The sequence below is a fragment of the Cryptotermes secundus genome, unplaced genomic scaffold (assembly GCF_002891405.2).
Source record: "Cryptotermes secundus unplaced genomic scaffold, Csec_1.0 scaffold166, whole genome shotgun sequence".
NCBI lineage: Eukaryota > Metazoa > Arthropoda > Insecta > Blattodea > Kalotermitidae > Cryptotermes > Cryptotermes secundus.
Genome location: NW_019720562.1, coordinates 961,383 through 988,409, shown reverse-complemented (window position 1 = coordinate 988,409; position 27,027 = coordinate 961,383). Strand labels below are relative to the sequence as shown.

The following is a 27,027-nucleotide window of genomic DNA, read 5'->3' as shown; positions in this document are numbered from 1 at the left end:
TTGTCTAAAACGATGAATGAAATAAATAATAATAATAATAATAATAATAATAATAATAACAACAACAACAACAACAATAACAACAACAACAACAACAACAACAACCATAATCACAGTTTTTCACCCACTGCAAACTGTAAATATGTTCATATGACTCTTTATTCAAAATAACTTGATTAATAACCTCTTTCAAGGTGGCCACTATCTCCCAGGACACTCTGAATGAAGCAACCACATTCAACATAGACTCTACAAGCTGACAGTCCCTCAGATGATTTAAGAAATTACATGCTCTTTTAGTGAACCCAAGGTTCATTACCATATTCACAAGAACCTGCCACTGAACCCATCCCACAGCAGTTGAATTCAGTCTGCTCCCTTATGCAATGTAAGGTAATATTATCATCATCCAACAATGTTACAGGTCTTAGTTCTGTAATAGCCAGAAACAAAGTAGTCAAAGAATAAAATCTATACTTCATGCAATGAAGTGCTCTATAAATTTCACTTTAAAATGTTCCAAAACACTTTCTATGCATATCAGCTGCTGTCGGTATGGTTTTTCTTGTGACTTATATAGGATCTTTTACAGTCAAGGCTGTTACATCTGTTTGTGTAGTACCACTTTTCATTGTCATTGATAACCAGGACCTGGATTTTGATGACATGTCATCTTTTTTTTTTTCCTTGTATCCTATGTGGTGCTCTTAAATATATATAAATCTCGGATATGAGCTGCTGGTCACAGAAATGTAAATTTTACAGGTGATTTTTTGTCATTTTTTGACATTTTTAGGTTTAAGGTCATTTTTTCATTTTGGGGGTAATTTTTTGGTAAATGTTTGGACTTCTAAGGGTATTTCTTGTCATTTTTGGCCATTTTAGGTAAATGTTCTTCATATGTTTTCTGAAATGTGAATAACATGGAAGCGAAGTGTTCTTTCTTTTCTCCTTTCGGTCATTTTTCTGGATTTTTTCGGTAATTTTATAGGTCATTTTTTTTTTAATATTTCCAGCTCATCAGAATCCGGGTCCTGCATATTACATTTCTGGGTCATATTTTAGGTCATTTTTCTGGACTTTTTCAGTCATTTTATAGGTCATTTTTTAAATATTTTCAGGTCATGAAAATCCGGGTCCTGTTGATAACAAACGATGGTCAGCATGAATTATGTGTTCCACATAATTCATTAGACATTCTCAGAATTCTTTGTTATGGAATAATACAGTCACAACCTCGTTTTTGTATCCACAATGTGCTGAATGGACTCTTTTGTTGAGAAATATGATTTCCAAACTAAATGAAAGGAAAAACTTCACAACTTGATATTTACTGTGTTAAACTTTCAACAAGCATGAAGGAACAAACAAGGTGATGTAGGATCTGAGATTCTCACAGCAGCGGTTATGAAGAGTTCTGTCTTCTGGGATATAGCGCTGTGTAGACTGATGAAAGTCAACCACTGTTTTGAAGGAATATGTCACCTCCATCTTAACGCTGATTTCTTGCTTGGCTTATTCTTTAACCCTGAAGATGGAGGAGACATGTTCCTCCAAAACGTTGGTTGACGTTCAGTGGACTACATGGCGAGGTATCCCAGATGATAGAACTCTTCAAACAAGCTGATGTCTGAAAATATATTGTGGTGTATAGACCTGTTGCTAAGCATGGCTCTGTATACAGCAGTCATTGTTAGGTAACTGCAATATACACTCATGCAGCAATATAACAATGGGTTTATGCAACCCATTTTTCTAAGCAGTTTCGGTAAACAAGTTCCCACAGAAATGAACATGCATGCAGCAATAGAAGAAGGTGCATTTGATGTGGTCTGCACCAAGAAGTTATCTTGAAGACAATTAAGTTCACCAGTTAGTTGTCAGTTGTCAGTTGAAAGTCAGCCTGTGAAGAGAAGACTAGGAGGCTCGTATGAAATGGCCGCCTGTCTGAGACCCCATCAGTAGAGAAGAATTCTTTATAGGAGGCTGTGATGAAAAGAGTTAGTTGCAAGAATGAGGCTGTGAAAAAAGTGTGTAGTTCATTCAGGCTGTTATAGTTCCTGTGTTAAAATCCGTTGCCAGGAAATGGCTACTGGAGAATGTAATAGACTGAGGACACTAGTCCATGTGTACCAGTGAGCTGTAAAGTGTAATTATGAATAATGTGTTTATGTGGTCAATAAATAATATATCCAATCCATATCCCATCTACAGTCATACACAGGAAAATTATTTAATTAATTCCTAGTACTCATTTCTGTTAGAGGCTGAGTCGACCCCAGGGCTGTAGAGTGACTGGAAGGATTAGGTCAATTGAAAAAAATCCAATGATCTCATCAGGATTTGAACCTGCGACCTTCCGGCTTGTACCATAGCCCCTCAACCAACTATGCTACCGCGTGACCCCCCATTTACGTGAGATACTACTATAAATTTCAAGCATGAATTCTGTCAAATCCCACTACACTACTTAAAGACTGAACAGAAAGAACATAGAATCTCTTCGTAGTACATGGTGTATACTTTTTGTTAATGGTTTCCACATTGTGTGCTATTGCATCATCTTGCATGAAATTCTTCATCTTTGGTCAGAACGTTAAAGAGGGGCAACAGAATCAATCTCACATAACGTTTGGAATTTAATGATTTAGAAAAATGTGTGGGCACATTTATCCTCTGCACCCAACATTGAAAAGTCAAGAGACATAATGACTCCCTTGGGCTTGCTTCTAGCCAAGTATAAATGTCATCAAATTTGTCTTTAGTCAGTGTATGTCTGTTTCGAGAATTCCTTTTGTCCAGCTCCAATTCCATTACAATATTGCAAATCATTACATTACATGACATTCTACTCTCAGGATACTTCTTATGAAACTTTCTATGGCAGTTCCTTGTAGAACACTGTATGAATTTATCATATATGAATAATTCCAGTTCAACACTCTATTTCATTTTTGAACAGCACTTTTCACAACAGTGTGAAAACTGTACCTGTATGTACCACAAGGGCCACTACCCATGCTAATTAAGCAACACTATCAAGATAAGCTAGACAGCAATGGGTGACTAAGCAACTGTTCAATGGTCAACACTGGCCAGATGTGGGCAAACAAACTTCTAGGCTTCTGGTCTAAGGATAAATTCAATTCCCTGTAGAATGACAACTTTATGTTGTAAGAACAAATATAGAAAGAGGACGATGTGAGAAAAGTACTAAGATAAAACAACAGACAGAAGTCAACGATGGAAGAAAATATTTCCAAAGACAAAGCAGCCATGAAAGCATTCAGTTCCTTTGATGACACACCTGCCAGTTCATTTTGATATTCGGTGTCATGTGGTATCTTGATGGGGTAGTCTTATATAGTGGTAATTCCAGCACAAAAAAAAATATATATATTTATCTGTGAAATCACATTCTCATAGGTGTGCTGGCATTTAGAAATGTAAAACTTTTTCTCTTAGCTACATTATACCATTTACAAAATATATCCATAAATATTCTTCCATGCATACACAAGAATGAAATGTCACCTTATAATGATCAGTCCATGAAGAAAAAATATTAGAAAGAAAGATTTCAATGTTTGGCTGCAAAAAGTTAACATGAAAGTGGATTATTTCTATCAGAAAATATATCTTAACATGCAACCTCCACAGGATCTGGCCAATAGACTTCAAGATATTTTGTGCTACTGCATAAATTTTACATGGCTCATCAATTCTTTTGTACCTTATACTTATTCTTGTCTTTACTATACACAGCAAGATGTTCCTACCTCTTATGGGTGTTACTCGACTTCGGTCCCGTTGTGCACTTGTGTTTGCTGCAAAAGAGAAAACAGTTTGATTAACAGTATTAAATACAGACCTCAATTATACTACACTAGAAGGCTTAACCCTGAAACTGGCAATCATAATATTTGGAGTAAATCTTGATGATTCCAGGATTCTGGAAGCCTTCAATGTCAATAGCAACTGTCCAAGTCCCATGTTTTAAAACCACACTGCTTCATTTTAGTGCTACTGTTAGTACTATGGGTACTGCACAATTTACACATACAACACCCTTCTGCAGTCAAAAGGAAACCCTTCTGTACTTAAGGAGCCATGATATCAATGTCTGAAATCATCTGTACAAGAAATGCCATTTTCAAAACGAGTACAGAGAAATTCTGAACTCCAACAAGCAATTACTATAAATTACAGTCTGTGATTTCCTTTTACTGGTCTAGAAAACCAAAATTAATGGCTGTGGAGATTCATTGCGCTGACCATGTGACACTGTCTAGCTGCTAAAATTGGCACTATCTTCGCCGACAAGCGGCGGTCACTCGGTCAGCAGAGTTCGCTTGCAGACGAAAGCCACGGAGTTTGTTTTTTATTTCTCTTTATTACTGTTAGATAGGCAGTATTTACATGTATTTCTCTGGCATCAATGGTCATATATCTTGGATATATACTATATGAAATCACATGACACATAGTAAAGTAAAGTAACGGTATCCCTGTAACAGGCCGTGGAGGCCCACAGGGTTGTGAGATGTTGATGTTCCTACATTTTCTAGACAATTGGCTCACAGATGGCGGCAAGGTTTTCAGCTTTACGTGCCGGTCGCCCTTTACCCCCAAGGATATTCCAAGAATATTCCTGGTACTCATTTCTGCATGGATGACAAAAAAGCTGAGTCCATATGTTTTAGTGAAGTACCTCAAAATGTGGCAAACCTGCAAGCTTTCTTGAATTTGAGAAATGTTATGAAAAGTTTGTTCCAAGCTGTAAACCCTACATGAACGTGTTGTACAATAATAATAATAACAATAAGAAGAAGAAGAAGAAGAAGAAGAAGAAGAAGAAGGGGGAGGAGAAGGAGGTTTTTACCTACTGTGTCAGTACTGAATTGGGGCTTACAGTACAATCTCTCTACAATCCATTTAGGCAAACTGCATCAACTGTGGAGAGAAGGGTTGCCATTGCATATGTGGACCCTGATAGGTAAATGGCTTTTGTTTAAAGAATACAAAGATTGTCTGTGTGTCTGTGTGTCTGTGTCTGTGTGTGTGTGTGCGTGTGCGCGCGTGCGTGCGTGTGTGTGTGTCTGTGTGTGTGTGTGTGTGTGTGTGTGTGTGTGTGTGTGTGTGTGTGTGTGTGTGTGTGTGTGTGTGTGTGTGTGTGTGTAGAATTTCTTATGCAGCTTTCTTCCCAGCTTGTGTGAACATGTTATTCTCCCTCCTGTTACAGGTAATTAAGGGTCTGGCTAAACAAAGAGTCACCTGTTGACATTTTTGTTTTCTTGTGTTTTCTATTTGTGTGAGACGAAATAAGACAGCAACTAAAGTGTGCAAGACTATCAGTAAGTTTGTGAGAGGGTAAGAGGAGGGTGTGTGGAGGCTAAGAGAGTGCTGTTGGGAGGGTTATTATTTTGAATAAGCCTGTAATATGAATATGGCTGAAAGTTTATTAGAAACCCAATTTTCATGTCAGACAATAGAAACTGGCATGCACTGGTGAACTATGAGTGTATATCAGTGAAAATGAAGCAGAAAGGGTAATGGCGTAAATGCAGACATCTGTAATTTTAATGCTGATACTGAACAAATATATGATGAAAAATAAATGGAGAACTGCTGAACTGATCAAACACAACTTTGCGGTAGCTACGTGTTACAGAATTCATTGTTAGGCTTGCATGGATTCTTGCTGAAGCATCTGTTAGTGTCTGCTGTCTGTTCATCACTCTGTACGCAAACACTCATATAGCACAGAGATCAGAGATGAGCCTAGAGGTGCCCAAGCCTCCCATGACCCAAGGGGGGGGGGATCATATTTATGCCAAGAGTTGCAAGGTGTTCTGCAGCAAGTCACAAGAGATACAGATCACATGCTTAAAATGTTCTTGTCAACATAAAATGAGCCTGACATTTCAAATGAAACAACAAAAAATAAACAAAAATGAAGTGTCCTATGTAACATAACAAGCAAAGCCTTAAAACACAAACATTTAAAGAAGAACACTAAATACAGGGGTTGAACAAAATAATGGAAACACTACAGATACTGCATACATTTCTTTATTAACATGGTGCTGGGCCACCTTTTGCCTTCAGTACAGTCGCAATCCTTCTTGCCATGGACTCATACAAGTTTTGAACAATCTCTAGTGGAATTTTATACCATTCCTCTTGAAGAACATCTTCAAGTTGCTTTAGAGATATTGTAGGTGGGAATCTGTTCTTCACTCTAGTCTCCAGAACTGGCTAGAATGGTTTAATGATGTTCAAATTTGGTGATTGTGCAGGCCAGGGAAGATGCTGAAGTTCACCTTCATGCTCTTCAAACCATGACTAAACAGTTCCAGCTGTGTGCATCATTGTTCAGAAATAACATCTGGATTATGGAAGGCACCAACCTGTCCACATAGATACTCCCTTGCAGTAATTTGGCCATGAAGGGTAAGTATGGGACCAACAGGATATTGTATCATGATACTGTTGCCCAAACCATGATAGATCCTCTCCTGTTTTTCACTGTTGGGACCAGGCAGTCTGGATTGTAGGCCTCCTTGGGTGTCCTCCAAATGTAAACTCTTCCTGATGTAGGGAACAGCATGAAGGACAACTCATCTGACCATATTGCATGCACACTTCCAGTTGTCTGATTTCCAAGTTTTATTATCATGACACCATTGTTTACACATCTGAGCATTAGTTCCAGTAATCAGATCCATACAGCGGATGTAGGATTTGTGAAGCTTATGTCAGATAATTTTTGTGGCATGAGGATCTTCAAGATGAATATTCAGTTCTTCTGTCCTGTCACTTGTGCTGCAGTACTACTGTGATTTTTCATATCAATCCTTCTATATGTACGATCTCTTTCTGTCATGTTGATTCGTGCTCAGTGTTCCTCTTTGTTGACGCTGTCTTCCCATGACCCACATATGCTGACATAACCTTAGGAACTGTCACTCTCAATACACCTAATGATGTGACAATTTTTTACAGATGCTCCAGCTAAACTCGCACCAATGATCTGTCCTCTTTCAAAATTGGACAAACGTCCCATTTTCCAGTTCTTTCACGTGGACTATCACTCAACACAATCACTAATTCACTGAAACGAGCATTACAGAATGTAAATAAATGGAAGGGCATCCTGTGTTGCCAGCTGAAGTTCTTTCAATGCAGACAACACAAAAAATTCTATTCCTCAATTTTCAGTGTACATTATTTGACCACCCCCTGAATATGCACTTGGGGGGGGGCTTTATTCCATTCTAGGCCCAAATGCTTTGACGGTTGGGAACCTTGGGAGCTGCCACCAACTGAAAATATTAATCATTTTGCTGTATAAAATTCACCATGAAAAGTGTTAATCTCTGAATGATGATCATGGCATCTGCTGCATTCTAGGTTTGCAACGCTTTTAAACAGTTCTCATCCCAGAAGAAAATCAGAATGGTAACTCCAAAGAACATGTTTAAATTAATGATACCAGATATTTCATGTGGCATGGCAGAAGATTATGCACCTAAACTGGTTTCACATGAAGCACTGCTTTATTTTATGTTCAAAGGAATCATTCCAGTAATGATGGTTCCCTAGGAGAGCTGGATACATGCCCTTTTCTATGGAGGAAGCCTGTTGTAACCACAAGTAGAACACAGTATAAATATGGTGAAACATGTACTGGAAATGAGCTTTCATTAGTTCCGCTATAACGAATCTTCTCATTCACTGTACAGCAATAAAACAAACAAATAATTTCAAGAAACACTTTAAAGACCCACAGAGAAATAAAGCTACAGATATCAGTCAGCATTCCTAGACAGGAATTTCAGTTAATCAAATTTTATTCCTAACCTATGCCATGTTTTGGTATTGGTTGCAATTCACCCATTCTCATTCAACCAACTGCTCCATAATCATTAATCACACAGTCTTGATAATAAAGGTGTCATTAAGTAATAAACCTTACTAACTGAACTTAAAAAATCACTTTCATTAAATCAAAAATATGCAGAAATATAAAATTATATGAAGAAGCAAAAATAAACATACTGATTCCTGTTAATTAATCTGACTTATGCACATCAGGAAACAAATTCTCTAATTTGCAACAGCAGTATCATTAAGGATTATTAGGAAGATCAAATCAAGGAAGATGAGCTGGGCAGAGCATATGGTGGCATGGGAGAGATGGGAAACACACACAAGTTTCAGTAGGAAAACCTGAATGTCACTGAAAAGACCTAGGCATTGATGGGAGGATAACATTAAAATTAATCTTAATAGAAATAGGTTTGGAGAGCGTAGACTGGATTCATCTGGCTTAGGATAGGGAAGAGTGGTGGAATCTTACAGACACAGTAATGAACCTTCAGATTGAATTAAATTCTGGAAATTTCCAGACTAATTTCAATAGTTTTCTCGACAAGGACTCTGATCTGTTTAGTTGGCAACATTATGTAATGTAAATGTATAAGAGAAACTGGGCTAAAATAGTTTCTTCTGGGTTTGTTTAATATATCAGCAGCAGCATGAAATTAATGTTGACCCCATGCACTTCTGTGAATTAAAACTAATGTTCAACATTAGTTTCTACTATTCAAACAATTTTCAAGCTTATGTTCAAAGTGGTGAAATTGAGTGCACTACAAGATGGCCACTGTACATATCAATGGTTCACAGTGGAATTGCCAGATATTGATGAAATTCTGGTACAAGTGTTTCAAGCAGGAGGTGAAGCATTACATTCTGAGGTCCATAAACTCATTAATTCTATTTGGAATAAGGTGGAAGTGCCTGAGCAGTAGAAGGAATCTATTATTGTACCAATTTACAAGAAGGGCGATAAAACTGACGGAAGTAGTTATAAAGGCACATAACTGTAACCAAACTTGTGCTCTTTACCACATATAATTAGAATGATCAATTCAAGAAGGATGAGACAGCAAGGCACATAGCATGTATGGGGGAGAAGAGGAATGCATATGGGGTTTTGGTGAGGAAGGCGAAAGGAAAGAGACCATTCAGAAGACATAAAAGTAGGTGGGTGTATAATATTAAAATAAATCTTAGAGAAATAGGATGGGGCAGTATAAACCGGATTGATCAGGCACTGAATAGGGACAGGTGGAGGGTTCTTGAACACAGTAATGAACCTTTGGGTTCCATGAAATGTTAGGAAATTCTTGAGTAACTGAGCAACTGGTGACTTCTGAAGAAGGACTGAATTCCATGGAGTTAATTCGTTAAGTATGTGGAGTTGAAGCTTTATAGATGCCTTTTTGTTAAACATATTTGTAAATTAATGCAACGACAACGCAACCATTCGCCCTTTTCGATACACTCATTCATCCATTCATTCATTTTCTTCCATGGATCCCTACATGGCTGGAAGACCAGTAGATACAGAAACAGTCAACGACAACATGACAAATCCCATCAATTATATAAATAAAAAGTATTATACCTAATCCATAACAATTACGTATATTATCCAAGACAAATCACAATGAGTAAATCATTAAAACAGTTATAAAATATATATGTAAAAGGATGCAACATACTAATATGACACAAGACTACAATAACGAAACATAAAAATATACTACTAGGCATCCAGCATATAACAGACCAAGATCGTTAATTAACATTGAATTTAAAATAATCCTCCAATGAGTAAAATGAATTTAAGAGTAGAAATCTTTTTAAAGCAAATCGAAATTGTTTTGTATTATGAGCTATGTTCTTTATGCTATATGGAAGATTATTAAAAACTTCTGTTTCCAAAATAGTTATGTTCCTTTTTTAAATGCTGTTAAATTACATATTAGATAATGGAAATTGTTATTGTGTCTTGTATTAATGCTATGAATCTCAGAGTTAGATACACAGATACACGGTCCATAATATTACTTCCTCCAACACTACAGAGAATTACGACAATGTTTAAATTTACATCACATGTTGCAGGAATATGGTATGTTTATGAAGGGAAAAACATCGCAGCCGTTAGTGTTCCAGCTGCAACGCCGAATAAAGAGATCACATCATTTCTTTCTCGACGCCAGTGAGAAATGGGAACAGTGTGTCCCTTGTCTGTTTTCGAAGAGTGGTGATGGACTGTGTTAGTAAACGCTTCTGAAACCTTGGCCGCAGTCTACTTCATATCCTATAAAGGAAATGAATTGGGACCGCAAAGAGAAAGGAGTATTGTAGCAAAACAAAAGACATACCAGATGAATTTCCCAAACGACTCCTTATATCCATTTCTCAGGTACCATTCATGTTGTAACAGTTGGGATTTTCACGGCGGTTACTATGAAGAAACCAGTCTTCTGGAATGTGGTGCCATGTAAATATTGTGTTAACCGACGTTTCGGAGGAGCGTATCGTCTCCATCTTCAGGGAAGAAGAAAAATAAGAAATCCGCGAGAGGAGAACCAGCGTGAGCTAACCAGCGGTCCTAACATGCTCACTCTGGTCCTCCGCTCGCGGATTTCTTCTTTTTCTTCTACACTGCAGATGGAGGCGATACGTTCCTCCGAAAACATGGTCACGCTGGTTCTCCGCTCGAGGATTTCTTCCTTTTTCTTCTACCCTGAAGATGGAGACGATACGTTCCTCCGAAAACATGCTCACGCTGGTTCTCCGCTCGAGGATTTCTTCCTTTTTCTTCTACCCTGAAGATGGAGACGATACGTTCCTCCGAAAACATGCTCACGCTGGTTCTCCGCTCGAGGATTTCTTCCTTTTTCTTCTACACTGAAGATGGAGGCGATACGTTCCTCCGAACACCTGCTCACGCTGGTTCTCCGCTCGCGGATTTCTTCCTTTTTCTTCTACACTGAAGATGGAGGCGATACGTTCCTCCGAACACCTGCTCACGCTGGTTCTCCGCTCGCGGATTTCTTCTTTTTTCTTCTACACTGAAGATGGAGGCGATACGTTCCTCTTAAAACCTGCTCATGATGGTTCTCCGCTCGCGAATTTCTTCTTTTTTCTTCTACACTGAAGATGGAGACGATATGTTCCTTCGAAAACCTGCTCACGCTGGTTCTCCGCTCGCGGATTTCTTCCTTTTTCTTCTACACTGAAGATGGAGGCGATAGGTTCCTCCGAAAACCTGCTCACGCTGGTTCTCCGCTCGCGGATTTCTTCTTCTTTCTTCTACGCTGAAGATGGAGGCGATACGTTCCTCCGAAAACTGGTTCTCCGCTCGCTAATTTCTTTTCTTTCTTCTACCCTGAAGATGAAGGCGATGCGTTCCTCCGAAACGTCGGTTAACACAATATCTACACGGCACCACATCCCAGAAGACTGCTTTCTTAATATTCATGTTACCCTTGAATCTGTATCCTTAAATATCCATTTTCAATGGAAGTACGCAACATGCTATTTTGCCAGCATACGTACACCCTACTATCTCCTGATAAACAACACGGCATATTCTCAAATCGGCTTGCATACACGCAACTTAGGAAAAGAACGAGTCATATCCGACAACAGTGACTGGTTCCAAATACCATGGGTTTGGATTCTCTTGCAATTACTTGTTTCTGTAAACACGAAACGGTTAAGCATCCCCGTAGTGAACTCGATGATAACCTTTTCGTTCACGCAGCGCCCGAAAGTTTTACTGCTTCGCCAAACATACGAATTCCTGTCTTTGAAGCAACACAAGTTTCTCTGAACTCACAATTTTCAGTTTCAAGAATGTCTTTATTTTCTCTCTCTAAACCTTGCTTTTGGGCGAATTCAGAAACAGGATCGAGGACTTTTCGGTCTCCTTTATTTGTCATTAATTATGCTTATATACGGAACAGGTTGGTCTATATATAACGTTCTAGACTTGTTTTCGCGAGGCGCTCGTCTCGAATCTCAACCGGGACACGAGCTATCCTGAGGTTCATCGTGGTTTTCCACGCCCCTTCCAGGCACATGCCGGGATATCACCTCGATCGCTTCCTTCTTTGGTTCTTTGCAAGCAAATCATCATTTGTCAATCAATCAAACATCCTACGCTATGCAGTATCGATACTGATATAAAGTCGTTAAATAACTCACAAAAAATACAGATCTTACAGGAAACATCCGATTTTCAGTACTTAGAAATGTAAATGTTATTAGTAGCGCTTTTCAATGGAAGTGTCACGCCTCGTATCTTCTTTACTCAAGAGGATCACAGATGTGAGACGGCACGAACTTTGCTATTTCTTAATTGGAGCGCGTAACCAATTACATCACTTCCCTTTTCCTTACGCATCATCCCATTCATTCCGTTTACATCCGCGGTCGTCTGATACCAGGAGCCGAGAGCAGTTAACATATAACACTACACGCAACAATCAAGAATACAAATACAAATACAAAGAAGGGCCGCGCCATAGCTCAAGCGGTTAGTCGCTGGGTTCCCACTGCAGCAGCCCGGGTTCGATCCCGGGGTCTGGTCAAGTGGGATTTGTGGTGGACAAAGTGGCGCTGGGGCAGGTTTTCTCCGAGTACTTCGGTTTCCCCTGCCAATCTTCATTCCACCAGTTGCTCCACAATCACCCTCACCAATCATCTGGGGCTGGTACAATAGGCCAGAAGTGGCCGCAGTACAAGGGACATAGTCCCACCCCAGTAGTAATAAAAACAAACAAACAAGAAGACATCGCTACCAGCGTTAAGAAGAGATCAAGCCATTCTATACAAGGTTACGGTCGAGAACACTGAAGACTGCGGAAAACACAGACTTTCAAATGCGACCCAAAAAAAAAAACTCCATGGTTTTAGCCCACAAGTGAACTATACCGACCGAGCGACCGCCGCTTGTCGGCGAAGTTAGTGACACTAAAATTAATGGCAATTTTATCGACGCTCCTCCAAATATATATATGGTTATTCAGGTATTCAAGTCCCAACTAATAAAATAAATTTAATGTGGACCCAAATATTTTAGAAAACAATTACTGAACATCGAGACATCCGCTTCGCATACTCACAATCCAGTCGTAATGTCGTAACAATCAAAACTGAAAAAATACAAGAAAAGCTCTAAAGAAAAACGTTTCTAGAGTGACTATATAAAAGGTAAAGGTTAAGATAAAGTTGTGCCGGTCACGGTAGCCGAGCGGTCTAAGGCATGCACTATCTTCGCTCGCTCGGAAGCCGGGATCGTGGGTTCGAATCCCACTTAGGGCATGGATGTTTGTGTGCGTTTTTCTGTGTTTGTGTACAGGTAGAGGCCTTGCGACGAGCTGATCACCCGCCCAAGGAGTACTACCGTATGTTTAAGATCTAGTAAACCGAAGTGAAAGGGAGAGTTTCATGGAGGTATGCCTAGACCCAAATGAGGGCTGTAGCGCCAATGGGGAAAAAAAAGGATAAAGTTGTCCCTGTGCTTAACTAATTAAGCACTGCGCCATGAAGGCGTGTGGGGGAGTGGATGTACAGATCCACATTTTCTTGACCTCGGAACTAGTTAGAGGTGGGGTCAGCTTCACGCCCGGGCCGCTTTACCCTCAGGGAAAGAGCCTCTGATACCCATTGGATAGGAGGTTGGGTGTATCCCACTGACGATCTGGACGACGTGGAGAAGGGAAATTTCTTGATCCTACCAGGACTCGAACTTCGACCACTTGGTTGTCCAGCGAGTAGCCAGTCGCTATACCGACTACGCTATCCCGGCGTAGAAAGTGAATATTACAATTTCGTACAGAAATGTGACCGGCATGATGCGTTCACATTTCCTGTTGTCATGTCTCAGATTTCGCTTATTGCGCTTACAATGTTGCACAAAATACTCTACAGGGCCCACGGGATTTCTTCCCCGTGTGTAACACACAAAAGCGTTCTCAATGCTTGAGGCCTAAAAGATTACGTAAACACAATTTAAGATAAGTTTGCTGAAGAGAAAAACAATTCCTACTCTCTGTGCGGGTTACCAGATCCTTTACTGTTCTAATTGGCAAAGTTATATACCACGGAAGTTTAAATCATCTGACTAAGAGTAAGGGTAAACAAATTTTCTACTTAGCGGTGTGGATTTTGAGAAATACTGAATTGCAGAATTTTACAGAACGGCCTTTCGCATGTCAGTACTCATTCTGCGTCAATCATAGTATATTCGATTCTCCATTATGATTCAGTCATAAGTTCCTTCATTTTACAATACATATTCACAAGGGGGCAAAGTCAAGAGAACACACTTCAGAAATGCTGCCTAGAGAATCCTATACTATGGGAACAGACATCATACGAGTAGCAATTAATCAGAATCAGAAGTCCTTTTATGTCAGCCAATATGCGTTTCCGTAAGAGAAATATTGCCACTAACTTGCCTTATTATAAAATTACATATACGGCTCCGAGGTCTAATATGAAAATATATTCTGGACGTGTTTGTATAGTTTCTTTATTTCACGTGTCTTGCTTACTTATGGAGCTGAGCCCTTCTTGAGGAGAAGCCAAATCTGCAGCTTCTCAAGAAATTTCCAGCATTTTATGGAACTCGAAGGTTCATTACCGTGTTCACAAGAGCCCTCCACTGGTCCCTATCCAGAGCCAGATCAATCCAATCCACACCATCCAATTCTATCTCTCTAAGATCTATTCTAATATTGTTCACCCACATACGCCTTGTTCTTCCTTGTGGTCTCTTTCCTTCTGGCTTTCCCACCAATATCCTATACGCATTCCTCGTTCCCCCATTCGTGCTACATGCCCTGTCCACCTCATCCTCCTTGACTTGATCATTCTAATTATACTTGGAGAAGAGTACAAGTTATGAAGCTCCTCATTGTGTAGTCTTCTCCAACCTCAAAACATCTGTCTCCTATCTTTACGTCAAGATTTTGTCCTGCGTTTTGGTGATGAGACAGCAACATATACTTAGTTTTCTGTGTTTACTTCTAGACCAACTTCTTTACTATTGTCAATTAAAGTTTGTGTTTTTCTTTATGGTATCTACATTATCACCCAGTAGATTCATACCAGCAGCATAGGCCAACAGCTGATGTGACCCGTTTAATTTCAGTCCCACCTGGTTTCCCTGGACCTTCCTAATGGCATATTCTAAAGCAAAGTTGAAAAGGAGTGGCGATAAAGCATCTCCTTGTTCTAGACCATTCTGGATAGGAAATGTATCAGACAAATGTTTACCTACACGGACTTTATTATACGTTTCGTTTAAACACATTTTAATCAGCCTGACTAGTTTCATGGGTATCCCAAACTCTATCAGAATATTGTACTATACTTCCCTCCTAACTGAATCATAGGCTTTCTTGAAGTCTACAAATAGCTGATATACTGTCTCATTGTACTCCCATTTTTTTCTCCAATATCTGACGAATGAATAAGATCTGATCTGTAGTTGATCTGTTACAACGAAACCCACACTGATAATCTCAGATAATTTCATCTAAGTATGGACTTAACCTTGAGAGAAGAATACTGGATAAAATTTTGTATGAAGTTGGTAGCAGTGATATCCCCCGATAATTACTACAGTCAGTTTTATCACCCTTCTTGTGAACTGGTACAATAATAGATTCATTCCACTGATCAGGCAATTTTTCTTTATGCCAAATAGAAGTAATTAGCTTTTGGTTCTTAGAACGTGATATTTCGCCTCCTGCTTGAACAAGTTCTGCCGGAATTTGATCACTACTTGGCGATTTATATCTTTTCAATTTTGCAATAGCAATATCAACCTCAAAAGGGCTAGGATCAGGTATTTATCGACTCAGCTGTGTGCATTTCTATCTGCCTAACATCACTGACCCCCTATGTACATTCGATAACAGAGAAGTAGTTCTTCCACCTGTTCAAAATGTTGTGGGAATCTGCAAGTAGATCACCATTCTCATCCTTCACTAAATTACTTCTAGGTTGGTAACCCCTCTTAAAGTGATTTATTCCTCTAATGTAATTGTTCTTACTGTTCATTGCAAGCTCATCAATTTTGCGTTTCAGATATTCCCTCTTTTTGTTCCTGAAATGCCTGCTGGTTTCGCGTCTTATATTGTTCATATTATCCCCATTTAACTCGCTTGGATCCTGTAAGCATTGAAATTTGACTTCTTTTCTTTGGTATAGTAATTTTGAGCATCCTTCATCGAACCATGGCCTTCTTCTTCAGTTCATAATAACCTAGACTCTTCTTGGCAGAAATTTTTATATTCTCTCTAATAGTTTCCCAAGTTTTTTTAAAATCCACCTCAGTTTCCAAGTTTTCCAAGGCCGCGAACCTATTTGGGATTTGAACACGATACTGCTCTTTACCCTCTACCTCATTTAAATTCTTGAGATTGAACCTCTCCATATGAACTCTGTGTGTTGTTAATTTACTCACTGCCAGTCTTTCTCTAACCTTTGCCACCACCAGGTAGTGGTCAATATCACAATCTGCTGCCCTGAATGATCGGACATCAAGTATACTTGAATGCAGTCCCCTATCTATCAAAATATGGTCAATTTGATTGTGTATCTTCCCATCAGGAGATCTCCAAGTAAATTTATGGATTTTACGATGCGAGAACATTGTACATTGTACATTTCATGTGTCTATCCGAACTCTGACCGCTAGGCCACAGAGGCGATCTCTCCAAATTGACTGGCAGATTTAAATCTGAACATCCACATTAATACGAGAGAACGTATGTTTACATTTGTGGCCTCTGTGGCCTAGTGGTCAGAGTTCCTGGCTACAGATCCTGAGATTTTATGAGAAGTAGTGGGTCTGGAACGGGGTTCACTTAGCCTCGTGAAGATAACTGAGGAGCTACTTTAAAGGAAATAGCGGATCCGGTCTATAAAACCGAAATTAACGGCAGTGCGGATTCGTTGCTCTGACCACGCGACACCCTCTATCCGCAAAAGTTGGCACTAACTTCGCCGACAAGAGGCGGTCGCTCGGTTGGTATAGTTCGCTTGCAGACTAAAGCCACGGAGTTAGTCAATTTGTATAACTGTATCACAACGTTGTGAGTTGTGCAGTGAATACGGATGGTCTCATTTCGAACAATTTTTTTTTTCTAAATTCAGTAAGTAATAAATAAAACTCTAAAGTGTTTTAGTGTACACCTTACTAACTTATTTACTGACTTTTGGGCAACTCCGTATGATTATGCAGAATTGTCCTATTTCCAGAAGAATCGCAATGTTTCCTACAGAAGCCAAATTCACCTATACCGAAATCGTCTAACACAGTTCAGGTCTCAAAGTCTTACACTGGCACCCATCTTAAGCATTACTTCATGTCCCCAGCATAATTAACGTCGCATTTTCATACAGTGTCAACTTGCACCGACGTTTTTAGAGCTGGTACGCTTCTAACCCATACTAACGGAATTCTTTAGTTCCATTAGTCATTAACATCATCTATGAAAAGAGAAATGCTGATCTGACCATCACAATTAATCAACGAAAACGAAACCATAACACAGGTTCAGTTTACCCACTTTTCTCATCTGTACATCCGTAAACATTCAGATCTCCTTACTTTAGTTCGTTCTTATTTTCGCCGAACGCGTTTCTGGCCACAATAATGAAATAGACGCACTGTTTACGGTTTCCAGAGGCGTTCTCACCCTCCACGACTCTGAGATGCTCAATTTTTCTGAAAAAGAGGGGAAGACACGAAAAATATGTTCATTGTGCCAGATATCGTCAAGATCCAAAAATATTGTCTTAAGTTTTTCTGAAGTTGATTTATATGAAATCAAAATAAAATTGCTATATTAATTATGTGTACACACCTGAGGTCGAGTAAATACTAGTAAATTGAGAAAATACCTAATTCCCATTTATTTGCAATTTTGTTGCGAGACAGATGTGTTAAACTCATACATATTTCCGGGACACATAATTTTACTTTCTGTTCAAAATCTCATATTATACGGCCGAGTGGTCGAAGTTCGAGTCCCAGTAGGGCCAATATTTTTTTCTTCTCCACGTCGTCCAGACCGGTTGGGGCTCACCCAGCCTCCTATCCAATGGGCACCAGAGGTTCTTTCTCCGGGTAAATCGGCCGGGGCGTGAAGCTGACCACTCGCCTCCAAATAGTTCCGAGGCCAAGAACACGTGGATCTATACATGCATTCTCTATACGCCTTCATGGCGCAGTGTCTAATTATTTGAGCAGAGGGGCAACTTTGCTTTTACCTTACCCTTTTTCAAAATATATATTTGTTCTAGGATATTGGAAGTTTTCGTATTGCGTTTTTTAAGAAATCCTTCGGATGCTGTCGACATTTCCTCCGGACAATATTTTCCGCCCAACTATCTACTCTGTAATTAATAGTGTGACGGACCAAAATGAGACAAGTTGAAATCCTTACTTCTTAAGTGCTAATTAAGTGATGCAAGCCCAAACTGCAGTGATAAATACGGGCTATTGGGAGGATGGAGGCTGAAGAAGACAGACGCCTTTGGACAGATCTTGGTTTCTTCTCTAGGGTTGGTGTCTGAGCGTCTCTTTCGGAAACAGCAGTAAAAGACATTAGCCGTAAGTATATGGATGTGAAATCCACACGAGTAACACCAATAGCATCATAGCATATTCGTAACATGTTGCCATCACCTTGTTTGCTGAACTCTGAATATTTTCTTTGTAAAAGAATTTGTCTCCATCTCCTTTCTGGAACGTCTGTTTTCAAGTACAGTGAGAGAGCCATGTCTCTTCAACCCCCTTCCCACACACACACACACAAAAATCGTCCTTTTTCCTCTGGTAATTGTCACAGAGCTCTTTCGCTATGGCGAGAACAGGCCACCCACTGTGCGCTCACTACTGGATCTCAGATGTTTCAGACAGAGTATGGCGTCAGCATCATAAAAAGTGATGTCGAGTTACTACACGAATTCATGCACCGATATTCTTCTGTCTCTCGGCAGTAGCCGCGCGATACTCAACCATTCATTTTATTGCAGCTGTTTCGCGTGCTTCGCTTTCTACATGTTGGCGACAAGACTCTTTTCAATCATTTGTACTACTCGAACACTGACAGTTTTGGCAAGTACTATTTCTCATACTGCGCTTAAAGACATGCATTGAAACCCCTTTCCATGCCTTCCTTGCGGAGAAATGTAATAATAATGTTCTGTTAACAATGAAATGGAAACACGTTCACATACCGTCTTACTACTTACAGCCATGGGTTGCTGAGGAAAAACACAGTGACGTATGACATGTTACACCGACAAAGTACATGGCATATGAACAGTCTCAGTCCACTTACGAATTTCACAATGCAGTAACGAGCATGTCATACTTGAAAATCCCTTACGCCTAATCGCTTAAGATTTAAATTTACTGACTTACCAACGTAATAGAGCCGAGGTAGCATAGTCGCTATAGCGACTGCGTACGGACTGGACGACCGAAGGGTCGAGTTCGAGTTCCGGTAGGGTCAGAATTTTCTCTTCTCCATATCGTCCAGACTGGCTCTGGAGCCCACCCAGCCTCATATCCAATGGGTACTGGTGGCTCTTTCCCCGGGGATAAAGCTGCCGGGGCGTGAAGATAACCACTCACCTCCAACTAGCGCCGAGGTCAAGAAAATGTGAATCTATACATCCACTCCCTTACACGTCTTCATGACGTAGTGCTTAATGAGTTAAGCACAGGGACAACTTTACATTTACCAACGTAATGACAAAAGCGGGTAAGGGCCTCTAAAGAACACATAATATTTCGTTAGCTTAAAATTACGTTCTTGAAAGTAATTTCTGAAATCCTGTAATCTTTCAGAATTATAGTCTGGAAATCTGATGGAACGATTCGCACGAGAGAAATGTTGGCTTAGATGAAAGATGTTAAAATGGATGCTAAAGAAATAGGGTGTGAGGTCTAGAGCTGGGTAGGGTCTTGTGCAGTGCTTTCGTGAAGGAAGTATGAACTCTCACAATCTGTTAAAAACGGGATCTTCCCTACTACCTGCATGATTAGCAGCTTCTCAAGCAGAACACTGCTCACTAGACTCAGTTTTGGGGGTCCGCTAATTAATGCTTTGAATCAATACTTTCACGTCTGTAAAAATACAAATACTGCACACAGTGCAGTAAGGACGACTTTAAAACACATCACGAAATTGCAAATTAACACATATGAACGAGGAAGTTGCCGAATTAAAGTTAAGAGAAGCGGACCAACATTTAATGCACTCAGCAAATTAATTTCAAAGCTGACTTCATTGCTGTAACGAACACTGGGATGGTTAAATGCACCTGTCCCTATATTCGAATGACTCGGTTTAACAATTATGCTTTAAGGCTTGGTGTGTGTCAAACTTTCCTTCTTCCTCGTACAGCTGCTTTGCCTGCTCCTGCCTAACACTGGAAGCTCTATATTGAGATACATGCATCCTTGCTCTAAATCAGTGTACTTCAAGCTGCGGGTTGCCACACATCAGTGGGGCGTGGGAATTAATTCGTTCGTTCGCGATTTATAAGTGAACGTAACGCAAAATCGGCCACATAATGTAAATATTAGTAACGTTTTGTAAATTACCATCCCTCTGCAAATAGACTGTCCCTTGACTTATGCGATAACTTCAGGAGGTAATTCTGGAGGTCACGCTGAGCAAAGGAAAAGAAATAATTTTAAGATATATCCTGTTTCGATTACGAGTCCTAATGGTGATTTTATATAATCGAAATATGTACTTACATGCAGCACTGCCTTACACGTCGTCATGCCTGGAGCTGGAGACTCTGACGAGAATCAAAATCCTACCACCTCGACATTATCGAGAAAACAAAAAGAGATATGTAGTTCTGTTTCCTTAATTGTCATTTTTTAGACTGTGTTCCTTTATTTTTCGTTATCCACTACAAGCAATGGAGTAAGAAGAACATGGGCACTTCGCTTAAATATTAGCTCAGATTCCTCTGAATAAACTTCAGTAAGGATAGCAGACAAATATCAGTGAGTTGCAAAGGCTGCTTTATTCCATAGAAATTTATTATTGAAATTAAAGTCAGTTTCGATATTCCCTCTACAGGCATTCTGCAATTGTAGAATCGCAAGATTATGTAATTAACAAACCGATTCTTATGTGTTTCTTTTTGTACCACAAAAATTATCCACTGCAAATTTATTCCTCCACAACAGTCGACCAGACATTGTACCACCAACGTCTGGAAGAATTACGACAGTACATTTCTAGAATATGACCAAGTTCTTTGTTGAACAAGTGGACGTTTCATCTTCACAATATGCCCGCACAACACTTAGGATACTGACCAGAAAGAATAGCTAGAAGTTTTGTAACATTCACCGAACTCGTCCGAGTTTACTTCGCGTGACTTTTCTTATGCTCCCCTCATTAAACTATCTTGCAGTGCCTCACTCAGAATCACCTGCAGATATTCAGAGCAATGTGACATTACTGAAACGCGTTGCCTAAATTGAAAAAAAAAAATTTCAGCCATCCAAGATACTGAAACTCCTGTAACACAGTCAGAAGGCGAATACTTTGCAAACATTCACACTAACTAAAGACAATTTCTTTCTAACATAATCAGTCCGGTTACTTGTCAGATCTCACATATAACGTTTATGTCGTAATATGTCAATAAAAACTTCATAGATCAAGTTATGATTCATTAGCCACCCTCCCCTCAACAAATGATGTCGCTATCGCCACTTTGTCACCTTTCATTGCCCTCAATATACGAATATGAATAATTAGTACACACTTTTCAGATATCTAACGCCATACAAAACTGAATGACGCTACTGCTTCTCCCACTTCACTGTAAAGAATCGGGTTAGTGTTGCTCGCATCTCCAGTTCGAAATGCTGTGATTTTAATATCTGAGAGTAAATGCATATCATGGCATGATATCCATACCTAGTTTCACGGGGATCAATCACCTACTGTCTATAATAATAATATTGTTATTTGAGCTGAGGGAGAGGTAAGGCAGACATAAGGACGGGTAAAGGGTGCATTATGTGACACTCCACAGACTTGCATCTTTCATGTCTTACTGAAAAGTTCAACTCTATTTTAAAGCCCTAGGAGACAAATGTTCTGGTCACACACTAGATCCATTAGATTGCCAAAAATATATTTTAACTGTAATACTGTGCACAGGGGGGGGGGGCACGCGGTAGCTTAGGTGGTTGAGACACTATGCTACAAGCCGGAAGGTCACTGGATTTTTTCAATTGACCTAATCCTTCCAGTTGCACTAAGGTCCTGAAGTCGACTCAGCCCCTAAAAGAAATGAGTACCAGGAATCTTCCTAGGGGGTAAAGGGCGGCTAGTGCGAAAAGCGGCTGACAACCTTACCGCCATCCGTGAACCGACTGTCTAGAGAAAATGTGGGAGCCTCGACGTCTCACAACCCTATGGGCCTTCACGGCCTGTTATAGGGACAGCTTTACCTTTTTACCCTTTTTTTTACTGCGCACAGGTAATTTAGTATGTATCTTATTTAATCATCTTCTCTCAAGTGAGATCTCCACAGTCTTGTCTTGTCACTTTGCCTTGCTGTTTTCATGATAATTAAACAGACTGAAAATAGCACATTTAGCATAAAGCATTGGGACGATCGGGAATGAAAAGGACATCGAATATTTTGAAGAACGCAAAATAAAGTTCATACCGTACAACTGCATCACAGACGGGCTTTATTTTAGACTCTGAGCATTATGATTTAGATTTAAAATTGCTTTCAGTATAGGAATGTTAAGATTCCTTTTTTTTTTTTTCAAAACATAAACAACAAACTCCGTGGCTTTAGTCCCCAAGAGAAATATATAGACCGAGCGACCGCCGCTTGTCGGCGAAGTTAGTGCAAACTTGGCCGCGCCACAGCTCAAGCGGTTAGTCGCTGGCTTCCCACCGCGGTGGCTCGGGTTCGATCCCGGGTCTGGTCAAGTGGGATTTGTGGTAGACAAAGTGGCGCTGGGGCAGGTTTTCTCCGAGTACTTCGGTTTCCCTTGCCAATCTTCATTCTACCAATTGCTCCACAATCACCCTCACCTATCAACTGGGGCTGGTACAATAGGCAAGAAGTTGACGCAGTACAAGGGACTTGGCCCAACCCCACTAGCAATAAAAAAAAGTGCTAAATTTCTTCTCCACATAACAATATTTGGTAACACTGTAAATTGCATGCCTGGGTTGGTCCCGCACTAATGGAATATCGTACTTTTGACGCGCTACTCATCACCAATGAGAGTTATGTTGTACCGACCGTGGAACTGATATATGGGAAGCAAACATTACGTCATGTTTGATACGAGTCGATCTAAATCTCACGACGAGTATATTCTTTCTGCCGGGTTGCAGGGCCAACCTGCTACATTCCAACTAAATTCTGGTGAAATGTCAAAAAGAAAAAGAAAACACGTTGCAGCATAGAATCAAACAAAGGTAACATATTTTCACCAAACATATCAATTCGCCAGGTATCAGGAGAAACTATAAAACACAATCTGCGTACAAACATTTCTTTTTAAATGTACATGTACAGTGGATATTAATTCTCTTTTGAACTCCTTCACATACTCTGTACTCAGGGGCCATTCTCTGTGCAAAGATTTACGTGGTCGGTAGAGGTAAAGCAGCCTGACAAACCACGACCCCTTCGGATTCATAAGAAATTTCTCAATAAACCCCACTTATATGAATCCATCCTCTATCATACGGCACTTCTCATCCCAAAATACTTCGGGATTTTTGTTGTACCCATATCCCGATGCCACAGCTCTTAGTGTCATAAGGCAAAAAAAAAAATTGTACATTTTTCACGTTCAGAAATGCTACAGTCGAAATTGGATTTGGTTTCCACACCGCTCTGTAAGTTCCATTCAAGGCCCATGAGGGGTCGCAGCAGTCAGACCGAATAGTAGGAAGGAAACGTGTGCCCACCACAACCTTAATATTCGCAGTGCATTTTCCGGAACTACCGATGGTTGGTTTGGTGGAAGGAGAGCACTGCGGAGACAAAAACAAAGCGGTCCACTTACCCGCCCACGCTACGAGGAGAAGTAAGAAAAGCAGGATCCTAGGCTCTGGTACCATGACTGAGGTCCTCCCAGCACAATCTCTTCTCCACGGCAGTAGCTGTTCGACGACTTCCTTTACGTTGTTGCCGTATCAGTTCCGTCGGCGTTAACAGCAGAACAGGATTCGATCCATACGACCTATTATCAACCAAAAATTATTGTATAATCGGCTATGTAGCATTAATGCACTTTATAAAACAAATCATACTTTCTCTCCGTCACCAATCCTGGAACACTCTTCGTCCTTACTGAACCCCAGCGTGCAGTTGTTTTCCTCGTACAATGTGGCCTTGCTCTGCAGGTGTCATTGGGATTCATACAACATAAGGCCCCAAAATAAATTTACTTCAATATCAGAAAAGAGGAAGGGGGTTAAAGCTCTTATCACTATTCAAATCAGCTCCGACTTCGGGCATTTCTAAGACTCAGAGCCTGTCTACGACACTTATGTTAAAAATAACAAATCAATGGTTGTATCTTTTGAAATGTCATCTCAACATTGAATTTATGCATGAAGAGAAGCACGAATTGAACATTTATATCACCCGGGCAGGAGTAAAAAGAAAAGAATATCTGAGACTGACTTCAGTCTAGGAGTCTTGTAACCAACCTTAATCAACTCCAATAAGATGAATCTCTGAGAAACTAACTGCTGCTCAACTATTCCACAAATTACCAGTCTTTCATGGTACCATGAAGTTCACAGCAGCGTTCACAAGGCCCCGCCTGAGCCATCCGAATCTAGCCGTCATCCTCACACACTTTCTTTAAGGCTTAATCTCTCAAGAGGACTTTTGTTTCCAGGATTTCCGACTAAATTTTTGTATTCATTTCTCAACTCTCATGCTTGCTATGTACTCCGTTAATATCATCCTCTTTGATCTGATCGCCCTTATGTGACATAATTAAAAAAAATCCTTTTCGAGTTACAGCTGTACTTAGACAGCCCTGGCCAAGGAGGATAAAAGCTAAAGATGTCCCTGTGCTTAACTAATTAAGCACTATGCCATTAAGGCGTACTGGCCAAGGATACTGTCCGTAAATCATTATAACTCCCCAAGAAGACATAATTTTCAACCTTGGGCCAAGTTCCGAGTTCTATTGACCCAATCCTTCTATTAATTACGATATCACCTTTATCGTGGAACACGCCATGACAGCAAGCAATCGGATTGCGATTTTCTGGTGATACTGACATAACATCGTGCACTCCGTGGTACAATTCATCGCATGTCATAACAGGTACTAGGAATGCTCTTCAGCCGTCAGATATGCCTGATACCTGGTAAATATGTGACTCAAAACCTTTCTGAAGCTCCTGTCGCGAAAATGTGTATATAGGGCGTTCGACGTCTTTTTTAACTTCGTTCTCTTTGTGTGGATTGTTCTGGTAAACCACGTCTTTCCAATTTCCCCATACACAATAATCGCAAGAGGTGACTGAGTGGACACCTAATTATTCGATCACGAAAAATGCTGCTAAGGCAGTCACTGGATTATTTATTGTATTGAAGAAAGAACACTCATTCCTTCTTCGCATCAGTTAAGCTTTCAAATATGGAATCAGGGTTTGTCTGACGTTTTACTGCCGCTGAAAAAAAAAAGTAAGTAAAATAACTCCTTGTAAGATTTGAGGCTTTCACGGCGGTGACTATGAAGAAAGCAGTCTGCTTGTACCGTTTCTCACGGTCTCTTCGCTTGCAGATTTCTTATATGGTTTCTTCTACCCTGAAGATGGAGGCGAGACGTTCCTCCGAAACGTCGGTTAACACCACATATACACGGTGCCAAATCCCAGAAGACTGCTTTCTTCAAAATAACTCCTTGTTGCACTGATAGTACAAGACACGCTAATCTTTACACCGCGTAAAGGCATGTCGTATATCAGTCTAGGATTTTCTGATGACCAGTATCTAGGTATTATTCTCGGTAATTACGTGCACACGAAAATGAAACCGTGCCTTATCCGATAAACAGACCAGCAATTGACAGACTTCATCACTACACACGGCTCCACAGAGCCAGTCACAAAACTGCACTCTCTCAACACTGTCTGCCTCGTGGAATTCTTGCGCCACTGTAAACTTTATACTTTATAGATGTAAATGATGCAGCTTTGTGGCTCGGTGTACGAATAACTTTGATACATTTGTTTATTGAACCGCCTTAAAGATGTTTTGGGACATTTCTAAATTAGCTCCGATTCTGTCTTGTGTTTCTTCATTAAAACTGTGTGCATTCGATTCCGGTCTTTCTCTAACAAAAAGTCTACTGCTCGAAATACGCTAATCATTCATGAAAAAAACAAAAGTAAAGTTGTCCCTGTACTTAACTCATTAAGCACTACGTCATGAAGGCGTGTGGGAGAATGGATGTATAGATCCATATTTTCTTGAACTCGGCACTAGTTAGATGTGACTGGTCAGCTTCACGCCCCGGCCGCTTTACCCGCGGGGAATGACCCCCCCCCGTACCCCTTGGATAGGAGGTTGGGTGGGCCCCAGAGCCGGTCTGGACGACGTCGAACTCCGACTCCTCCGTGATCCAGCCCGTAGTCAGTCGCTATACCGACTACGCTATCCCGGTTCCTATTCGACACATTAAAATACTGGGAAATGTTCTTCCAAATTTTTACACTTCGACAATGCGATAATCCGCTAACACTGCCCAACGAGTTCCAAGATACAGTGCCGTTCGCATTTTATTTGGATTTGGAATAATGTGATATAAAAAAATATTAATGAAGTCTCGCTTTAAGCGCAAAGTTTAAACAAATGAAATCAAAACAAGTCTTAACATAATGTAGGATATGAGGTTCTCACAGCGGTGGTTATGAAGAATACTATCTTCTGGGATATAGCGCCGCATAGTCCGTTGAAAATCAACCTGTTTCGGAGGAGCATATCGCCTCCAACTTCAGGGTCAAAAATAAGCCGAACAAGATACCAGCGTGATAGCAGGTGCCAAGCAGAGTAACTTTTACCAAAGTCTATCTCAACTCTAGCTTCATC

General features: G+C 40.2%; 1 protein-coding gene across 2 annotated transcripts in view; it reads right to left on the bottom strand.

Moving 5' to 3' along the window:
• LOC111868186 (laminin subunit beta-1) overlaps window positions 1-27,027 on the bottom strand; it is a 113,362-nt gene that overhangs the window by 75,147 nt on the left and 11,188 nt on the right. For both annotated transcript variants that reach the window (XM_023858624.2, XM_023858631.2), the window contains exons 2-3: window positions 23,978-24,154; window positions 3,780-3,827 (exon numbers count right to left, since the gene is read on the bottom strand). In XM_023858624.2, the coding sequence (XP_023714392.1) occupies window positions 3,780-3,827; window positions 23,978-24,032 (103 nt within the window). In that variant the 5' untranslated portion in view covers window positions 24,033-24,154. The remainder of the gene's footprint in view (window positions 1-3,779; window positions 3,828-23,977; window positions 24,155-27,027) is intronic.